This window comes from Panthera tigris, chromosome X, assembly GCF_018350195.1.
Source record: "Panthera tigris isolate Pti1 chromosome X, P.tigris_Pti1_mat1.1, whole genome shotgun sequence".
Taxonomy (NCBI): Eukaryota; Metazoa; Chordata; class Mammalia; order Carnivora; family Felidae; genus Panthera; species Panthera tigris.
Genome location: NC_056677.1, coordinates 35405475 through 35421776, shown reverse-complemented (window position 1 = coordinate 35421776; position 16302 = coordinate 35405475). Strand labels below are relative to the sequence as shown.

General features: G+C 37.4%; 1 protein-coding gene and 1 long non-coding RNA gene across 5 annotated transcripts in view; one reads left to right on the top strand and one right to left on the bottom strand.

The window, feature by feature from the left end:
- LOC122235509 overlaps positions 1-16302 on the bottom strand; it is a 78483-nt gene that overhangs the window by 18616 nt on the left and 43565 nt on the right. The window contains exon 3 of one of the 2 annotated variants that reach the window (XR_006213577.1): positions 2090-2168. The exons of the other annotated variant lie outside the window; for it this stretch is intronic. This is a non-coding gene — a long non-coding RNA (uncharacterized LOC122235509). Of the gene's footprint in view, positions 1-2089; positions 2169-16302 lie in introns of those variants that run through there. 2 annotated transcript variants of the gene reach the window in all.
- Positions 1-16302, top strand: part of MED14 (mediator complex subunit 14) — a 65961-nt gene that overhangs the window by 11497 nt on the left and 38162 nt on the right. For all 3 annotated transcript variants that reach the window (XM_042975193.1, XM_042975192.1, XM_042975191.1), the window contains exons 4-12: positions 463-636; positions 1466-1595; positions 2065-2193; positions 2516-2623; positions 3129-3261; positions 4265-4415; positions 5514-5625; positions 10838-10963; positions 12961-13039. In XM_042975193.1, coding sequence (XP_042831127.1) covers positions 463-636; positions 1466-1595; positions 2065-2193; positions 2516-2623; positions 3129-3261; positions 4265-4415; positions 5514-5625; positions 10838-10963; positions 12961-13039 — 1142 coding nt within the window. The remainder of the gene's footprint in view (positions 1-462; positions 637-1465; positions 1596-2064; positions 2194-2515; positions 2624-3128; positions 3262-4264; positions 4416-5513; positions 5626-10837; positions 10964-12960; positions 13040-16302) is intronic.

Sequence of the window (16302 nt, the reverse complement as noted above, 5' to 3'; positions counted from 1 at the left end):
TCTCTATTCTACAGTTGAAAAACCTGAGGCACAGAGAGGTACTTGCCTAAGGTTACAGGGATAGTAAGTTGCAGAGTTAAAATTGAGACCAAGGCAGTTTGGGTCCAAGAGGCCATGCTTTTAACTACTTCATTACCAGCCAACTCTAGAAATCTGTAAGAGGAAAAAGCATTTTGTTCTGTTTTTCCTAACTTCTTATATGTATGTGTAATGTTAAGGATGGAGAAACAAATTGGAAAACGTTTTACTTAAAGTGATAGGAAGTTATTGTTTTTAATGTTAAATCTAAACGTATTAAATATTTCTTCACGTTACTGGAAAATTTTTTGAGGAAATATTTTGAAATGTGGAAAACTTATATTAATGTCCCTCAGAGTTTACTTTGGAATGAATAAATGATATTTGAAGTGCAAAGTAGCTAGCTCTCAATGAAGTTTAATACATTTACCCTTTGCTTTAAAGATGATTTCAAGCTTTTTAGATCAGCAAGCCATTCTGTTCGTGGACACTGCTGATCGCCTGGCCTCATTAGCTAGAGATGCCCTAGTCCATGCACGCCTGCCTAGTTTTGCCATCCCGTATGCCATTGATGTACTGACTACTGGATCTTACCCACGACTGCCCACCTGCATTAGGGTAAGTGCACTGCTCACCACTCCTGTTCTTAGAAGTTAAAGGCTTTGGCATTGGAGTCTACTGTGTTATTAAATTGTCCAGCAAAACAACTGTTCTATATATACATTTCTGAGTTTATTTAATCATTTTTGAGAGAGAGAGTGGGAGAGAATGGGGGAGAGGTAAAGAGAGAGAATCCCAAGTAGGCTCCAAGCTGTCTGCGCAGAGCCCAAGGCGGGGCTCAAATTCACAAACCATGAGATCATGACCTGAGCCGAAATCAAGAGTTGGACGTTTAACTGACTGAGCCACCCAGGTGCCCCTGTTCTATATTTTAAAAGATTTCATGTAATTCACTTTTTTCTCCATAATTAGAATTGTGTTTTTTTGGAATACATTGAGGCCAAAATGTGAATAGCTATCAAAATAGATAAATCGGGGGGGGGGGGGCGGTAAACAGGTGTAAATTAACTTACATCTATTTCATATGTGAAAATACGGTATGCTAGTTGCTTTTTGGAAGCTTTTTTTTTTTAAGTAGTGCGGTAATAGTTTACTGATGTGGTGCTATTGTATTTTATACTTTTAAGAAGTGGTGAAAGTCATCTAGTGACATGAACTTGATTTCATAAATAGAGCGTGAAGAAGATCATGTTGCATTACTGTCTCAGCTGGGTGGCACTCGGATGCACCATAGTTAAGGGGCATATCACTATTATTGGATGTCGACTTAAGAAATGAGTGTTGAGATCCTCTTGGGCAAAGTGAGAAAATACTATGTTAAGACAGGTGCAGGTAAGAGTTGTGTCTCTTTGTACATTGTTATAAAATCACTGAATTTTTTTTGTAGGATAAAATTATTCCTCCAGACCCGATTACCAAGATTGAGAAACAAGCCACACTTCACCAGCTCAATCAGATTCTTAGACATAGGCTTGTGACCACAGATCTCCCTCCTCAGTTAGCCAATCTTACAGTTGGTATGTACCGGAAGTTTATCTTTTTTAAGAATTGACTTGTTAGAATTTTTTTCAAACAGCTTTTGGGGTTTCATTCAAAGAACTCTCATTTTGAGGGTTTGGTCTGCAATTCAGGTAGTGTTCACATCTGTGACTTGTCAACTGATCGTTTCTCTTTAGTACCAAGGGATAAAATTTTAGTACCTGGAGATAAAATGGTGGTATGTGAAGCTGGGAACAGGGAGATCACCTGGGGCTGGAGGAGAGATGATGCCCGAGTTATACCTCAAGAGAAAATTGTCAGTTGATGTTAGAAGTGTTCACTGCCTTTGGCTATTGCTTATGCAGGAACTACTGAGTTCTTTGGACACTTCTGAAAGAACTTTCAAGCTATTTAAAATTTCTTGTAAGCAAAATTGAACGTTCTAGGCTAGCGGGAAGCTGGTTATTTTCTAGCAAAGTAGACTTCTTCTTCTTCTTCTTTTAAAAGCAAATGGCCGGGTGAAGTTTCGAGTTGAGGGAGAATTTGAAGCCACCTTGACCGTGATGGGAGATGATCCGGATGTACCATGGCGTCTTCTCAAGCTAGAAATTCTAGTTGAGGATAAGGAAACGGGAGGTAAATCATAAATACTGATTTAAATCATAAATATTAATTCAGATGTTTGGTGTTTTTATATTATTGAAACATTCTTACAGAGTACTAAATGTTTGGCAATTTATTCTGTAATTTGAAGTAGATGTTATGATAATCATACTTACTTTCCATGGAGATTTTAGTGTTTCTCAAGTATAATGTTCTCTGATTTCCATGGATAATTTCAGTTCTTTTTTTGTTTGTTTAATTTATTGTTAGTTGGTGTACTCTTCCTTAGTTGGTACTATGATATGATCTATGCACTTTTCTGGTTTACCGCCTTTTTTTCTCCTGCCAATGGAAGATGGGCGAGCCTTGGTTCATAGTATGCAAATCAACTTTATCCATCAGCTGGTGCAGTCTAGACTCTTTGCTGATGAAAAACCTCTTCAGGACATGTACAACTGCCTACGTATCCTTTTGAAATTTGAGACCTGTGTTTGTAAGGAATTCGTGTGTCCCTGTCCTCCCCATATTTCCATTTACCCCCTATCCTGAACTTTCCTTTTTTGGAGTAGAAATGGGGCTGGGGAACTGGTGAGTGTGGAGAATAGTGATACATCTATAATAGACCAAGTTTTAAATTTTACTGTTGGTAAAACAAAAATGAGTAAGAAATCTAGAGGGGAGAAAATAGTGCCATTTGTTCTACTCATATTCTCTAAACCATGATGAATTCACAGGCAACCTGGGCCTTATAGTTTGTTTATGTCGGTTCAAACTGAAATATAAAACCTTTTTCTAAAATTGTGCCACAGTTGATCACACCTTTTAGTATATGTCATCGAAGAAATAGAATTCCAGAAATTTCCTTCATAGCCAGCTTTTGGGGAATAGAGCTTTTGTTAAATGAAGTTTGCTTGTAGTTCACTGGCCCTTGTAGTGATTTATTAAATTTGCTTAACAAACCCCATCAGATTCATTCTGCTTGTCGCTTCAGTTAGAAGTGCTACATTCCCAAACTCTAATGTTAATCCGAGAGCGGTGGGGAGACCTTGTACAGGTGGAAAGGTACCATGCTGGCAAGTGCCTCTCCCTCTCAGTTTGGAAGTAAGTGAAATTGATTCTGGCAAGTTCATGCTGTGACTGTAAATATCCTTTATGTTTCTCTTTTTCTTTCCTACATCTGATTTACTATAGACCAATAGCTGTGTACCTCTAGCAACATGATTTTATATAGTAAAGTCCCATGGTATCATATAAACCACATAAGACATCTGTAATTGACTCCTTTCTTAGAACATGGCATGTTTTAAATATGTAGACATCTGTTTGTACTAAGACTTGCTATTCTCAAAAAGTTAGATTACTCTGGCCTTATACCAGATTGCTGAAAGACCATTAAGATTGTTGGGTATGTTTTTAAAACATGTTTGCTTATCACAATTTTATATTTTGAACTGTGCCTCTTAATGTCTTTTTTGAGGGAGAGTTTTGGGGAAAATCAGTATTAGGCTGTTTATAATCCTCAATTCCCTGTTTGAACTTTGCTTGATTCTCATTTTCTGTAAAGGAATTAGAGATAAATAGACACCATGTAGAAGACAGATTGTTTTGTTTTCAGATTTCTTTGTGTGCATGTGTTTTTATTTTTTACTTATTAAAAATTTTTTTTTAATGTTTATTTTTGAGAGCAAGAGAGACAGAGCATGAGCGGGGGAGGGGCAGAGAGAGAGAGAGGGAGACACAGATCCAAGCAGGCTCCAGGCTGTGAACTGACAGCACAGAGCCCAATGTGGGGCTCAAACTCACAAACCGTGAGATCATGACCTGAGCCGAAGTCAGAAGCTTAACTGACTGAACCACCCAGGCACCCCACGTGTGTTTTGTTTTTAAATTCTGTGTCTGTTTTTTTTAAAAAGGATGTAAATCAAATACTGCGTTGGATTACAGAATAGCTATCTTCTCAATATTAAATTATTCCCTCCACAAACATTGAGGGCCTATCATGTTCTAGGCTCTGGCTAAGGCATACAATAGATTGTTTCTGTTTTATTCCAAAAATTAACAGGCTGTGTTGAAAAAAAATCATTAGTATTTCTTTTCTCTTTAGTCAACAGGTTCTTGGGAGAAAAACAGGGACGGCATCTGTTCACAAAGTTACAATTAAAATTGATGAAAATGATGTCTCTAAGCCTTTACAGATTTTTCATGATCCTCCTTTGCCAGCTTCTGATTCCAAATTAGTAGAAAGAGCCATGAAGGTAAGAGATCTCAATATATTTTAATATTGGTTTGATTAAATGAATGTATATAACTTACACTTTATTCTTAAACTTTTAACACATTCTTTAAAATACATGGTGGGGCACCTGGGTGGCTCATTCAGTTAAGTGTCCTACTCTTGATCTCAGCTCGGGTCTTGATTTCAGGGTCATGAGCACAGGCCCCGTGTTGGACTCCACACCAGGCATGGAGCCTACTTAAAAAATAATAAAGGGGGCGCCTGAGTGGCTCAGTCGGTTGAGCGCCGACTTCGGCTGGGGTCATGACCTCACAGTTCGTGTGTTCGAGCCCCACGTGGGGCTCTGTGCTGACAGCTGACAGCCTGGAGCCTGCTTTGGATTCTGTCTGTCCCTCTCTCTCTGCCCCTTCCCCTGCTCATACTCTGTCTGTCTCTCTCAACTGTCTCTGTCTCAAAAAGAAATGAATATTAAAATAAAAAGATAAAATACCTGATTGTTCCTAAAACCCTTTATTAAACTTGTTTTATGTGAATGTTATGCTTTTGCATTTGTGGGTTTTTTTTAATGTTTATTTATTTTGAGAGAGAGTACACGCATGCAAGTGGGGGAGGGGCAGAGGGAGAGGGAGAGGGAGAGAGAGAGAGAGAGAGAGAGAGAGAGAGAATCCCAAGTGGCCTCTGCACTATCAGCGCAATCTCAGGAACCATGAGATCGTGACCTGAGCCGAAATCAAGAGTTGGATGCTTAAACAACTGAGCCACCTAGGTGCCCCACATTTGTTTTTTTAAATAACTAATGTTATGTATAATTCGTAAGATGTTCTTTCACATTTTAAAATTTAGGTCATATCACCATTTTATTGTTAAGGTTTGACATTTAATCACTGATAACCAGTACATAACCTATCTTGATTTGTAATTGCCAAAATGTTAGCTGTAGTCTTTAAGCTCCCAATACCATCTAAGTTTATCTTTTTTACCTTTAAGTTTGCTTTCTTCTACTGGTTAACACTCTGTGATTCTAAAAGGAACTACCTTGAGCCACAGTAATCTACTCTCAGACTTTTAAAGTGAAAATGTTTAAATTGCACATATGATTCTGTTCTTATTTATGCAGATTGATCACTTATCAATAGAAAAGCTCCTGATTGACAGCGTCCATGCACGAGCTCATCAGAAGCTCCAGGAGCTGAAGGCCATTCTGAGAGGCTTCAATGCCAACGAAAACTGTAGGTTCTTTTAAACTGGCATTTCCACCTTTCTTTTGTTTTCATTAGTATCCACTTTTATTTTATGAAACGTCTTTCTTAATTAGACTTTTTTCCTGGTTTTGTTGTGGAGTTGGGCATTTCTGCATTTTAACTTGTGATCTACCAAGCTTGTCCAAATTTTTCTCTAATTTTCTTTTTAATTATTTAGTTTGGCCTTCTTTTTTAAAGGTATGCATATTGAACCTCCTTAAATTTTTTTTTCCTATCGAAATGGAAGTTATTTTAACATTTGAATATGAATCATTTCTTTTAGGTCATCTTCTAAGAATAAGGTAGCTTTGCAGATACTTATGATGTTATTTATAAAATACGTCTCTTTGAGTGAAGCAGAATTTATCCTTTGTCTTTTTAAAGATTTTTATTTAGTTGTTAATACATGAGCAGGCCTCAAATAAGAAACACATATACACTCATAGCGAAAAATCTTCTAAGTTCACTTAGTAAGTACGTTTAGAGCTTCGGGGGACAATCATTTAGAAAGTAAGTGCTTTCATTCTAGTAATAGTTTCACAGTATTATGAGCATACACTATCCCTACCTCAGTTTTTGGTTGTGATGACCTTGTGCCCACAGTGAACAGCCTTTAATTAAGTGAAACGATGTATGTGAAGTGCCGTAAAAATGATGTCTTTAATAACTGTGGTAGCTAAAGTACTGCGTTGCACCGTCACAGAGCCCAGCTCAATCCATTATACTTACAAAAGCAGCTTCTTCGGTACCACTTTGACGAATTAGCTAAAAATACTGCCTGAAGAGAGGACAGACAGGAAAATAAATTTGTATTCAGAATACATAGTCATTCAAAGAAAGTGAAAGAACAGAGGTGTGAAAGAGGGTCTGAGACAGACTAAAGACTAAGTGGAAACAGCTTAACTAAACAAGTGCAGGCCTTAAATACAAAGTATGCTAGACATCTGATGAATGAATGTAGTGTTTTAATCTATTTTGAGGGGGCATGTTCACTAGCCCCAACAGGGCTTAACATTAGATTTATCAAGTCTTGATGATTTTAATTTAATTATAAGGTACATGGAAGTCCTCATCCCCCTGCCCCCACTTGAATCCCTCAAGCAAAGATGTTATAAATACAGACCTAAATTTTCTGATTAGGAAGTATAATCAAAACTTTCAAAAAAAAAAACAAAAACTTTCATTGGGGTTAGAAAGCACACATAACCACCCTCCTGTTTTGTTCTTTTTTAGTAATAGTTTTGAGGTATAATTTGCATACAATTCACTCATTCAGTGGTTTTTTTCTTTAACATACTCAAGTTGTACAACTGTCTCCACAGTCTAATTTTAGAACATTTTCATCATCCCCCAAAGAAACTCCGTATCCAGTAGCAGTCACTCCCCTATTCATCCCTCCCCTCAGCTCTTGGCAACCACTAATCTACCTTCTGTCTCTATAGAATTGCCTGTTCTGGACATTTCAGATAAATGAAATCATATAATGTGTGGTCTTCTGCATATTGTTGTTAGCATAACGTTTTTGAGGTTTGTGTATATTAAAGCATGCTTTGGTACTTCATTTTTATTGTCAAACAATCCATTGCATGGATATACCACATTTTATTTATCCATTCATCGTTGATGGGGTTCCTTCCACTTTTTTTTCCCCCTATGATGAATAATACAGGTTTTTGTGTGGACTTGTTTTCATTTCTCCTGGCCATGTACCTAGTAGTGGAAGGGCTGGGTCATATGGTGACTCTGTTTTACCTTTTTACATGTTTAACACCACCTCTTAATCCCACCACCAGTAGTGTTTGAGGGTTCCAGTTTCTTTGAATATTTACCAAGACCTGTTATTGTCCTTTTTGTTTTTAGCCGTTCTGGTGGGTGTGAACTGGTATTTCTTTGTGGTTTTGATTTGAATCTCCCTAATGATTCTTAAACATCTTCTGTTGAGTAGTTTTAGCTCTTACATTTAGATTACTTTTTGAGTTAATGTTTGTATGTGGTATGAAGTGGTGGTCCAACTGCATTCTTTTGTAGGGGGATACACAGTCATTCCAGTAACATTTGGTGAAAAAATAAAGTTTTCCCATTTAGTAGTCTTGGCACCCTGTTGAAATATACCTTTCGTTCGTAAAGAACCCTATTAGGTACCGATTTTTTTTTTATTTCTGATTTTTCAAAATAGTAAAATTCTAAAATTCATTTGTTGGGATTGTAGAAAATCAGGGTTTGTGATCTTTTGATATTTTGATAAGCTCTGGTTTAATTTAGTATCATCTGTAAACAAGGTTTAGTTTGTTTTAAGTAAGTAAAAACTCAGTATGTTTGCCCAGGAGATACTTAAATTACTTTGAAAAATAGAGTGACCAGGTGTTTACATAAGAAACGTACTTTTGTGTCTTGTTAATGTAAGTTGCAAAGATTTTTCTTTAGCACCATTTTGTAGAGATCTCACTAGTTGGGCAGCCAGAAGGTGTGAGTTGAGCTGCATGCTCTTGAACAAGTAGCATTCTTTGGGCTCCATTCTCATCTGTAACTCAAGGATGTTAGTCCAGGCTCTTCCTAGATCTCTGACTCTAGTGGGAGTGTGCTCCAGCATCGGTTTTCTAGTTCTAGGTGTCTGTAGAATTCTGGGTGTGAGAGAAGGGTGCTTTGGAGACTGTGTTTTGGAGGAGAGGTCGGTGCTTGTGTGTGGGGTTGGGCCCCTCAGACCTGCTTTACTCAGAACAGTTGTGGATATGAGGGCCATTATAGGAAAGGGCCTGCTGACCCACCTATGCTTTAGCTTGTTTTTAAAATTCATGTTCATGCATTTGTATTCTTCGTGTAGTCTTACTTGATCCCTTTTGTGATGGAAAAGCATGCTTTAGTCAAATCCTTTACTGGAACCTAGGGCTGTTCTTGGAATCCCTTTGTGCAATCACCCTTAATCACCTGGCTTTTCTTCCAGCTCCTCCCTGGAATAAGCCAAGGAAGTGAGTAGCTTGGACAATGGAGCATTTCAAGGGAGGGCTAGGGGAATGTACAGATAGCAGGTTTGGATGGTCTAGATGGCAGCATGTGGTTTCATGGGGGTGGGAATGTCTCAAGGGAGAGTAGGCAGAACTTTGGAGAGAAGGTCAAAAAAGGCAGTGCAAGGCACTTCAGGTCACTTGCCCCAGGTGGCCTCGCTTGCAGCATTCCTGTCTCTTGAAAGCCAGGGGAGTCTCCCTTGTGTTGTGCTCTGTCAGAGCCAGAATCAAGGGATCCAGGGCAGTTCAGAAGCTGAGAACCACACGCAGCTATTCCTACCTGGGCTTTAGTTGCTTCTCTTTAGTCTTCACACTTTACATTACTATGTATTGGTCCATTCCTCATTTTGTCCTTGATAAATAGGGAGAAATCAAAAAGGAGATGTGTATATATTTCTGTTTCAGGAAAGAGCAGTGTACCATCCTGTCATCTTGCACAACCTTTAACTCTCCCTTCTGTGTTTTAAGTTTTGCCATTTTTGATACCTTCAAGCCAGTTGCCTTTAAATGCTTAGGGCCTTATATATCTTATTTTTTGCAAAGAAAAATGTGGACATTGGCAGTCATTAGAGATACATCAAAGTATGTTTTATCTTTTGGACTGTGCTTTCTATATTCTTCTCTAATGCCCTGTCTTTTCAAGAATACTCAATTTTGATAATTAGATTGGAATGATCATTGTTATCCCAATTGTCAGAATTAGTTTTACACCATTACTACACTAAGAATACATTCCTTCTCCATTGGGAATTATTAACAGTCCAGATAGATGTGGAAACCTAGCAACCCTGCTTCAGATCTGTAAGCACTATTTATTATATTAACCTGGTAAATTCAGCAAAACATCATTTGAACTAATTTGTCCTCCTGCTCTGAGTTATAAGATATTGTAAGAGGAATTTCTGTTTGTACCTATTTGTTCTTTCGTGTGTATGTGTGTGTGTGTTTTAGGTGAGAGCTCTGCTGGCCCTGTATGTTCAACAGTTCTTCACAAATGTAGTAGATGGACTGGAAAGCAGTTTGTTTTCATCTGATTAAATATGTCTCCTGCAGCTCTCTTTGCTTTATTAACTCGTTTGATAATTTCTTTGTATAGATAGCACCAGTGGTAACTCTGCCCATTTTCATTATTGTGCAGATGCCTGATGAGAGGGTTTGGCTTGTTTCTTTGATTCATGAAAGGGGTATAGAGAATGTACATTGTTGAGCACTTTGCTTTGTAAGGCACCTTTTCAAACTTGTCATTTCTTCCTCCTAAGGACCCAAGGCATGGACAGGAAGATGTTACTGTTCTTGTTTAACAAAGTAGCACAGAGGAGTCACACCTGGTGAAAGGCTGGGCCTATGTAACCACTGTCCTCACTGCCTGCCTTTTTTCTGTGCTGTAGCATTAGAGGACCATGATAACTAGAAGAGCATATTTCTTTAGAACTCCTCCACCTGATCAGCACGGAGTGTGATTTCAATGAATGCTCTGCTCCTTTAGTGGATTTCGTTATGCCAGCTTGTGGGATTAAGGGAAGAGTTAATTGGGCCAGGTGGAAATACTGTGAAACTTGAGAACGAGTATATCGGCAGCCTTGGGACTTTGTGTGTAACAATTGCTTATGTTCTTATTTCATCTGTGACTTGAAAATGAGGTATAGAAGGAACGTGAAGAAAAAAATGTTTTTCCTATATAAACAATAATGTTTAATGGTTTTCAAGTGTTTTTCTTAAACAACATGGGCCCTAATTGCCAGAAAACCTCTCTTTGTGAGGAATGACATTGAAAATATTTAGGCCGTTGATGAAATTTATTCTGTCTACCAAACCATTTTCTTCCCACTGTATCAAAAAGAAAATCCTTAAAAACTAACTTATTAGTGATTACTGAGTGAAAAGTAAAACTAGAACTCGGCTCACTGATGAAGTTAATATTTTCCCTAGCTATTTTAACCTTTTTTTTAAAGGAATCCTGGGATTTTTTTTGCTGTAGCGGTTGAGATGGGTATGTTCGTTTCAAGTCACCCCGAGGAATACATTCTTCCTTTTGAGCTACTAATTGACATAATAGTACCAGTCCAGTTTTGCAAAATCATGTTTTTCCTCTGATATTCAGGATTGTTTGATAGTTGGTTTGTTTCTACACACTGAGAAATGATCTTTTGTGGAAAATATTCAGATAGAAATACACTTTTTCATTCTTAACTGTTCAGCTTCCATAGAGACTGCACTTCCAGCTCTTGTCGTTCCCATCTTGGAGCCCTGCGGTAACTCGGAGTGTCTACACATTTTTGTAGACTTGCATTCTGGAATGTTTCAATTGATGCTTTATGGACTTGGTAAGTTACCCAATGACATGGTCACTCAGTGTAAGGAAAAATATTTTGACAAAAGCAAAACAAAATTTTTCTGCCATTAGGTATTGGGAAGGGGTGGTATCAGCAGTACAGAAAGTAGATGTGGAAGGAATGACTCTGGCCGATGTCCGTTCCTTGGGGCCAATTTTAACCCTGCCTGGGATTTTCTCTTCCCAGAAGTTAAATTTCCCAGTATGAAGTACATTTATGTTGTTTCTCTTATGTAGAAGTAATAATGGTGATGGCTGATGGTTTTTAGATGAACTGTTTTACCACTAACAGTCAGGTGACATGGAAATGACTACAAGGGATTCTAATGGCTAAAGAACATATACGAATGACAGTATAAACATCTAAAAGATGACTTAGGGTACAGAATCCTGAAGGAAAGGATGTTTATATTTCTGAGTTAAACACAGTCGAAATTAAAGTTTGATTTACCATGTTCTGTTACCGAGTTGGTGTTCTGAAATGATGAACTACTTGGAACGTAGTGTTTTTGTATTGCTAATGGAACAGTGTTCTTGAATATATTAGCACATTTACCATTTGAAATTAATATTAAGCTAGATGAGCGAAAATAAATGATTTTCTGCTCATATAGCTGTAAAGGTAAATGTTTCAGGGAGCCTGGCTGGCTCAGTCGGAGGAGCATTTGACTCTTGATCTCGGGGTCGTGAGTTTGAGCCCCACACATTGGGTGTAGAGATCACTAAAAAAATAAATAAACTTAAGAAAAAAAAGATAGCTTCTTCTATGAACCGTTCATGGAAAACTGGCTTCATTACTTTGAATCACATCGCATTTATGATGGCTTATTAGTGACACACTTATGAATTACCGTTTAACTGTGGTTTTGAACCACAAGGCAGCTGTTGTTCATCCTTCAGAATTTTTTTTGCTTAACTGTTTTCTTGACTGTTTACACAGTACACACTCATAGATAAAGAAGATGACCATGTAAAACTGAGAGAAGCCAAAAAAAGTTACCTGTTGGCAGTCATTCTTGTTTTAGGGGATATATGCTTATTTTAGCTGAGGCTGCCATAACAAAGGACCACAGAGTAGGTTGTTAAAAAGAAAAATTTATTTTATCATAGCATTAGAGTTTGGAAGCATAAAATCAGGTTGCCGGCATGGTCAGATTATGGTGAGGGTTCTGTTCCTGGCTCGTAGGCCCAGGCCTTCTCCCTGTCATCACGGCAGAAGAGGAGAGCAAGCTCTCTGGTGACTCTTCTTATAAGGGCACTAATCCCATCAAGACAGTGCCACCCTCATGACCTCATCTAAACCTGATTATCTCCCAAAGACCCCATCTCTAAATACCATCATCACATTAGGAGTGAGGGCTTCGACATACGAATTTTGGGGGGTACAATTAAACCATGGCAATGCTGCACTAATTTTCTTATACTTTTTTTCTTGAGCTGAAATCATTGTATATTTTGCTTTTGTTCAAAACGTGCTATTGTTAGCATTTTTTCGGTGTCATTAAAAATTCTAAGTGACATTTAGGAAGCTGAACTTCAGCCAACAGCTCTTGCTTATGCCAGAAACCATTTGTGTTGAATAAATAAATATTTTAGTGGAGTTTTACAGTTTTTACATTTTTAAGGTTCTAAGTTTGGTAATACTATGAGTTAGAAATACATGCAAGTTAAAAATATTAATTAACTAGGCCTAGGGTTTGGGAATTGAAATGCAGGCAGATAATGAGTTCATGTGTTTGTTACTTGTTCTTCCTGCTAATGTATATTTGCTATTAATCAGTTGTCTTAACTATAACTCTCCCTAAATGTTAAAGAGAGAAAACAAATTAGGTTAATTTATGCCTAATGATGGATTTAGTTTAGTTTTTCTCTGACTCAAAAATAACACTAATTTTTGCCTAAAACAATAATTTTCATTTAAGTTCTGGGCTACCTAAATATTTTGTGCCTCGTGTAAGCAACGAATTAATGAAGTGCTATATTCTATAGACCAGGCCACGCTGGATGACATGGAGAAGTCTGTGAACGATGATATGAAACGAATTATTCCTTGGATTCAACAACTTAAGTAAGCTTATTTATTTAGCTCAAGACTAAAAATGGAAAGTTATTTTGACACGATATATTTTCTTCTCCATCATTACTCTTGATCAGTCACTGTCCTTAATGTTTATGACATGAAACTTGAGCACCTTTTGGTACTTGGAATCGAAATTGTCTTGGAATAGGCCCAAGATAGCAATGTTTTGTATCCAGTTCCCCTCTAGGGCAAATACAGGTATGAAGGGCATGACACTCAACTTTCACTCGTCGCCATGGTTCCTCCTGGAAAAGCACTCTGCTTTTCCACTTACACAATGGATTTTATTGACTCTAGTGTTCTCTGCAATAGTCTTATTTGTTCTTACCCAGGATAATCTTCATGGTATGAATCTACCAGCTGACCCTTCAGAATAGTTGTTTCTGCTTCTCTAATACTGTCATTCAATATTGTCTCAAAATCCTTTGAATGCTTCATACTGTCAAACTAAATAAAATTGAAAATGGAGCTAAAGACAATTCTGTGAGGTTTCATTGCCACCCTGGTACACAGAGGTGCCATTATGGCAACTCTAACAAACTCGCTTTTAAAATTAATAAAATTCCAAGGGATAAAAATAAATTGCAGAGCTCAAAACCCAAACTGTCAAATGGAGAAGGGGTGAGGGCTAGACTGTTCTTTGTGATCTAGCCTACCCCTTCTCCTTTTGCTAGTTTGAGTTGTATAAATATTTGAAGGCTTCACTATAATCAAGTAGTGTTTTCGTTAACGAGATGTGATTTTTAATGCCAACCAGATTGGTGATATTATATGAGCCTCCTTTTGAATAGCTGTTTAGTTTAACTGTGTATGAAAAGTGATACTCCTTACTCTGAGTAAGGAATACTCTAATAACAAATTCCAAAATTTTTAGTGCTTTGGCATTTTTTGGTGCATTGTTGTGCATTCTGGCTAAACAAATAAGGTTCAAATACTTAAATGCTCAATAATTCACAGCTTGCATAACTTGAGGTGGTTTATCTGGCAGTTCCAGCGAGAGGAAATATAACCTAAAACCAGAAGGCCAAGTCCCCAAAGCCTTAAACTTATCAAATGTGTCTCTGTACTTAAACACATAATTTATAAGAAAGGTCCCCTGGTTATCACTTGTAATCATGCTTCTCAAATGATCTTTGGTGAATGACCAGCTTATTGCTCATCTGTTAATCTGTCATGGGACATTAATTTTTTGAAATAACTTTATTGAGGTATAATTTACGTACCGTAAAATTCACCCATTTTAAGTGTGTAATTCAATGACTTGTAGTAAATTTACTGAGTTTAACCATAATCACAATCCATTTTTAGAACATTTGGAACATTTTCATCACCCCAAGCAGGTGTTCATTTACAGTTAAACCTCATTCCCAACTTCAGCCCCTGGCAACTATGAATCTACTTTCTGCTTTTATAGATTTTTTTTTGTGTGTGGACATTTTATAGAAAGGGAATCATAAAGTATGTGGTCTTTTGTGACTGGCTTCTTTCACTTAGCATAATGTTTTGAGGTTCATCCATGTTGTAGCAGTTATCGATGCTTAATTCCTTTTTGTGGCTGAATAATATTCTGTTATATGGATATATACCACATTGTTTATCCATTCCTAAATTGATGGGCATGTGGGTTGTTTCACTTTTTGCCTGTTATGAGTAATGCTGCTGTGAATAGTCATGTCTAAGTCTATATGTGAACTTAACATTTTCATTCCACTAAGAGTAGAATTGCTGGGTCATACAGTACATTTATGTTTAGCTTATTGAAGAAACTGCCAAACTAGTTTCCAGAGTAGCTATGCCATTTTAAAATCACATCAGCAATATTTGAGGGTTTCCATTTCCCTGAGTCCTTGCCGAAGCTTGTTACCATTTTTGACTATAGCCATCCTGGTAAGTGTGATGAGGTATTGCATTGTGGTTTTAGTTTACAGTTTTCTAATGACAAATGATTCTGAGCATCTGTTCATGTGATCACCTTTCTTGTCATATGCAATGAAAACAAATTGTAGAAAAAGGAAATGAAAAAACATGTATAAAATATAAGCCCCAGGATGCCTGGGTGGCTCAGTCGGTTGAGCATATGACTCTTGATTTTGGCTCAGGTCATGATCTCAACGGTTTGTGGGATCAAGCCTGCACTGACACGACGGAGCCTGCTTGGGATTCCCTTTTTCCCTCTCTTTCTGCCCCTCCCCTGCTTGCTCTCTCTGTCTCTCTCTCAAAATAAATAAACTTAAAAAATAAATAAAAGCCCCAATTTTTTTATTGTAAGGATCAACAGACAGAATTGCATCTCAACAAATATAATCAGAACAAACAGTATAAAAATGAAAAAAATCTCTACACGTTTTTCATTGGAAGTGTACACAGGCAGTTAATGTAGAAAATTCACTCTTTTGTCCCATGAAATCGTAATAAGACAAAAGGTTGAGTAAAATGGCCATTCCATGTGTGCTTTGAAAAGAGTATGTTGTGTTTACAATTCGTATGAATACACGTTTATATATATTTAGAATTTACATTGTGTTTAGAATTTTTAAGGTGACAAATGAGCTTGTTTCTTGCTTGTAACTTATCTAAGTTGGATTGATGATGATGCTCGTCACAGGAGATAATGTGTATCTTTTTCTGTTTTTCTTTTAAAAACATACATAATAGGGATACCAGTCTCACAGTCTCACTTGTTGATGGGACTGGAAGTAGAGATTTGAAAGCAGTTTTAGCAAGTTCAGAATATTCATTTTTAACTTCTACCTTAAAATGAAGCAAGTATGGTTGTATTTTCAAGATTTTTCTTCATTTCTTCATTTGTGGCCAGTTCTAGCAATTGATTCTGTGATGTTGCAGTTAAATTTGTTTTTTCGGTGGGGAAAAAAACAGGTTTCTAGACCGTCTACATTTTTGGGTAATAGTTGACAAGCTAGCCTTCAAACATCATATGTTAGGTTTTACTGCATGTGACTAGCACAGGGTCGGTGCCACACGCAGCTCACCACACCAGTGCAGCAGCACCCGGACGGGTCTGTACCCTGTTCAGCAAGGTGAGCCTACTGATTGTGAGCTGGGATGGTGTGATAATTGTTACATTGCTGTGAAAAGTTTCTAAATTCGTATTCTTATTTTCTGGAGTTACTTCATTGTGAATCAGTGAAAGTTTGTGAACCAGTCATTTTATCTCTTTTTCACGTATCTTATACACACACACACACACACACAGTGTCTAGCCTCAAGGACAGCTAATGAAATAAGTGAGA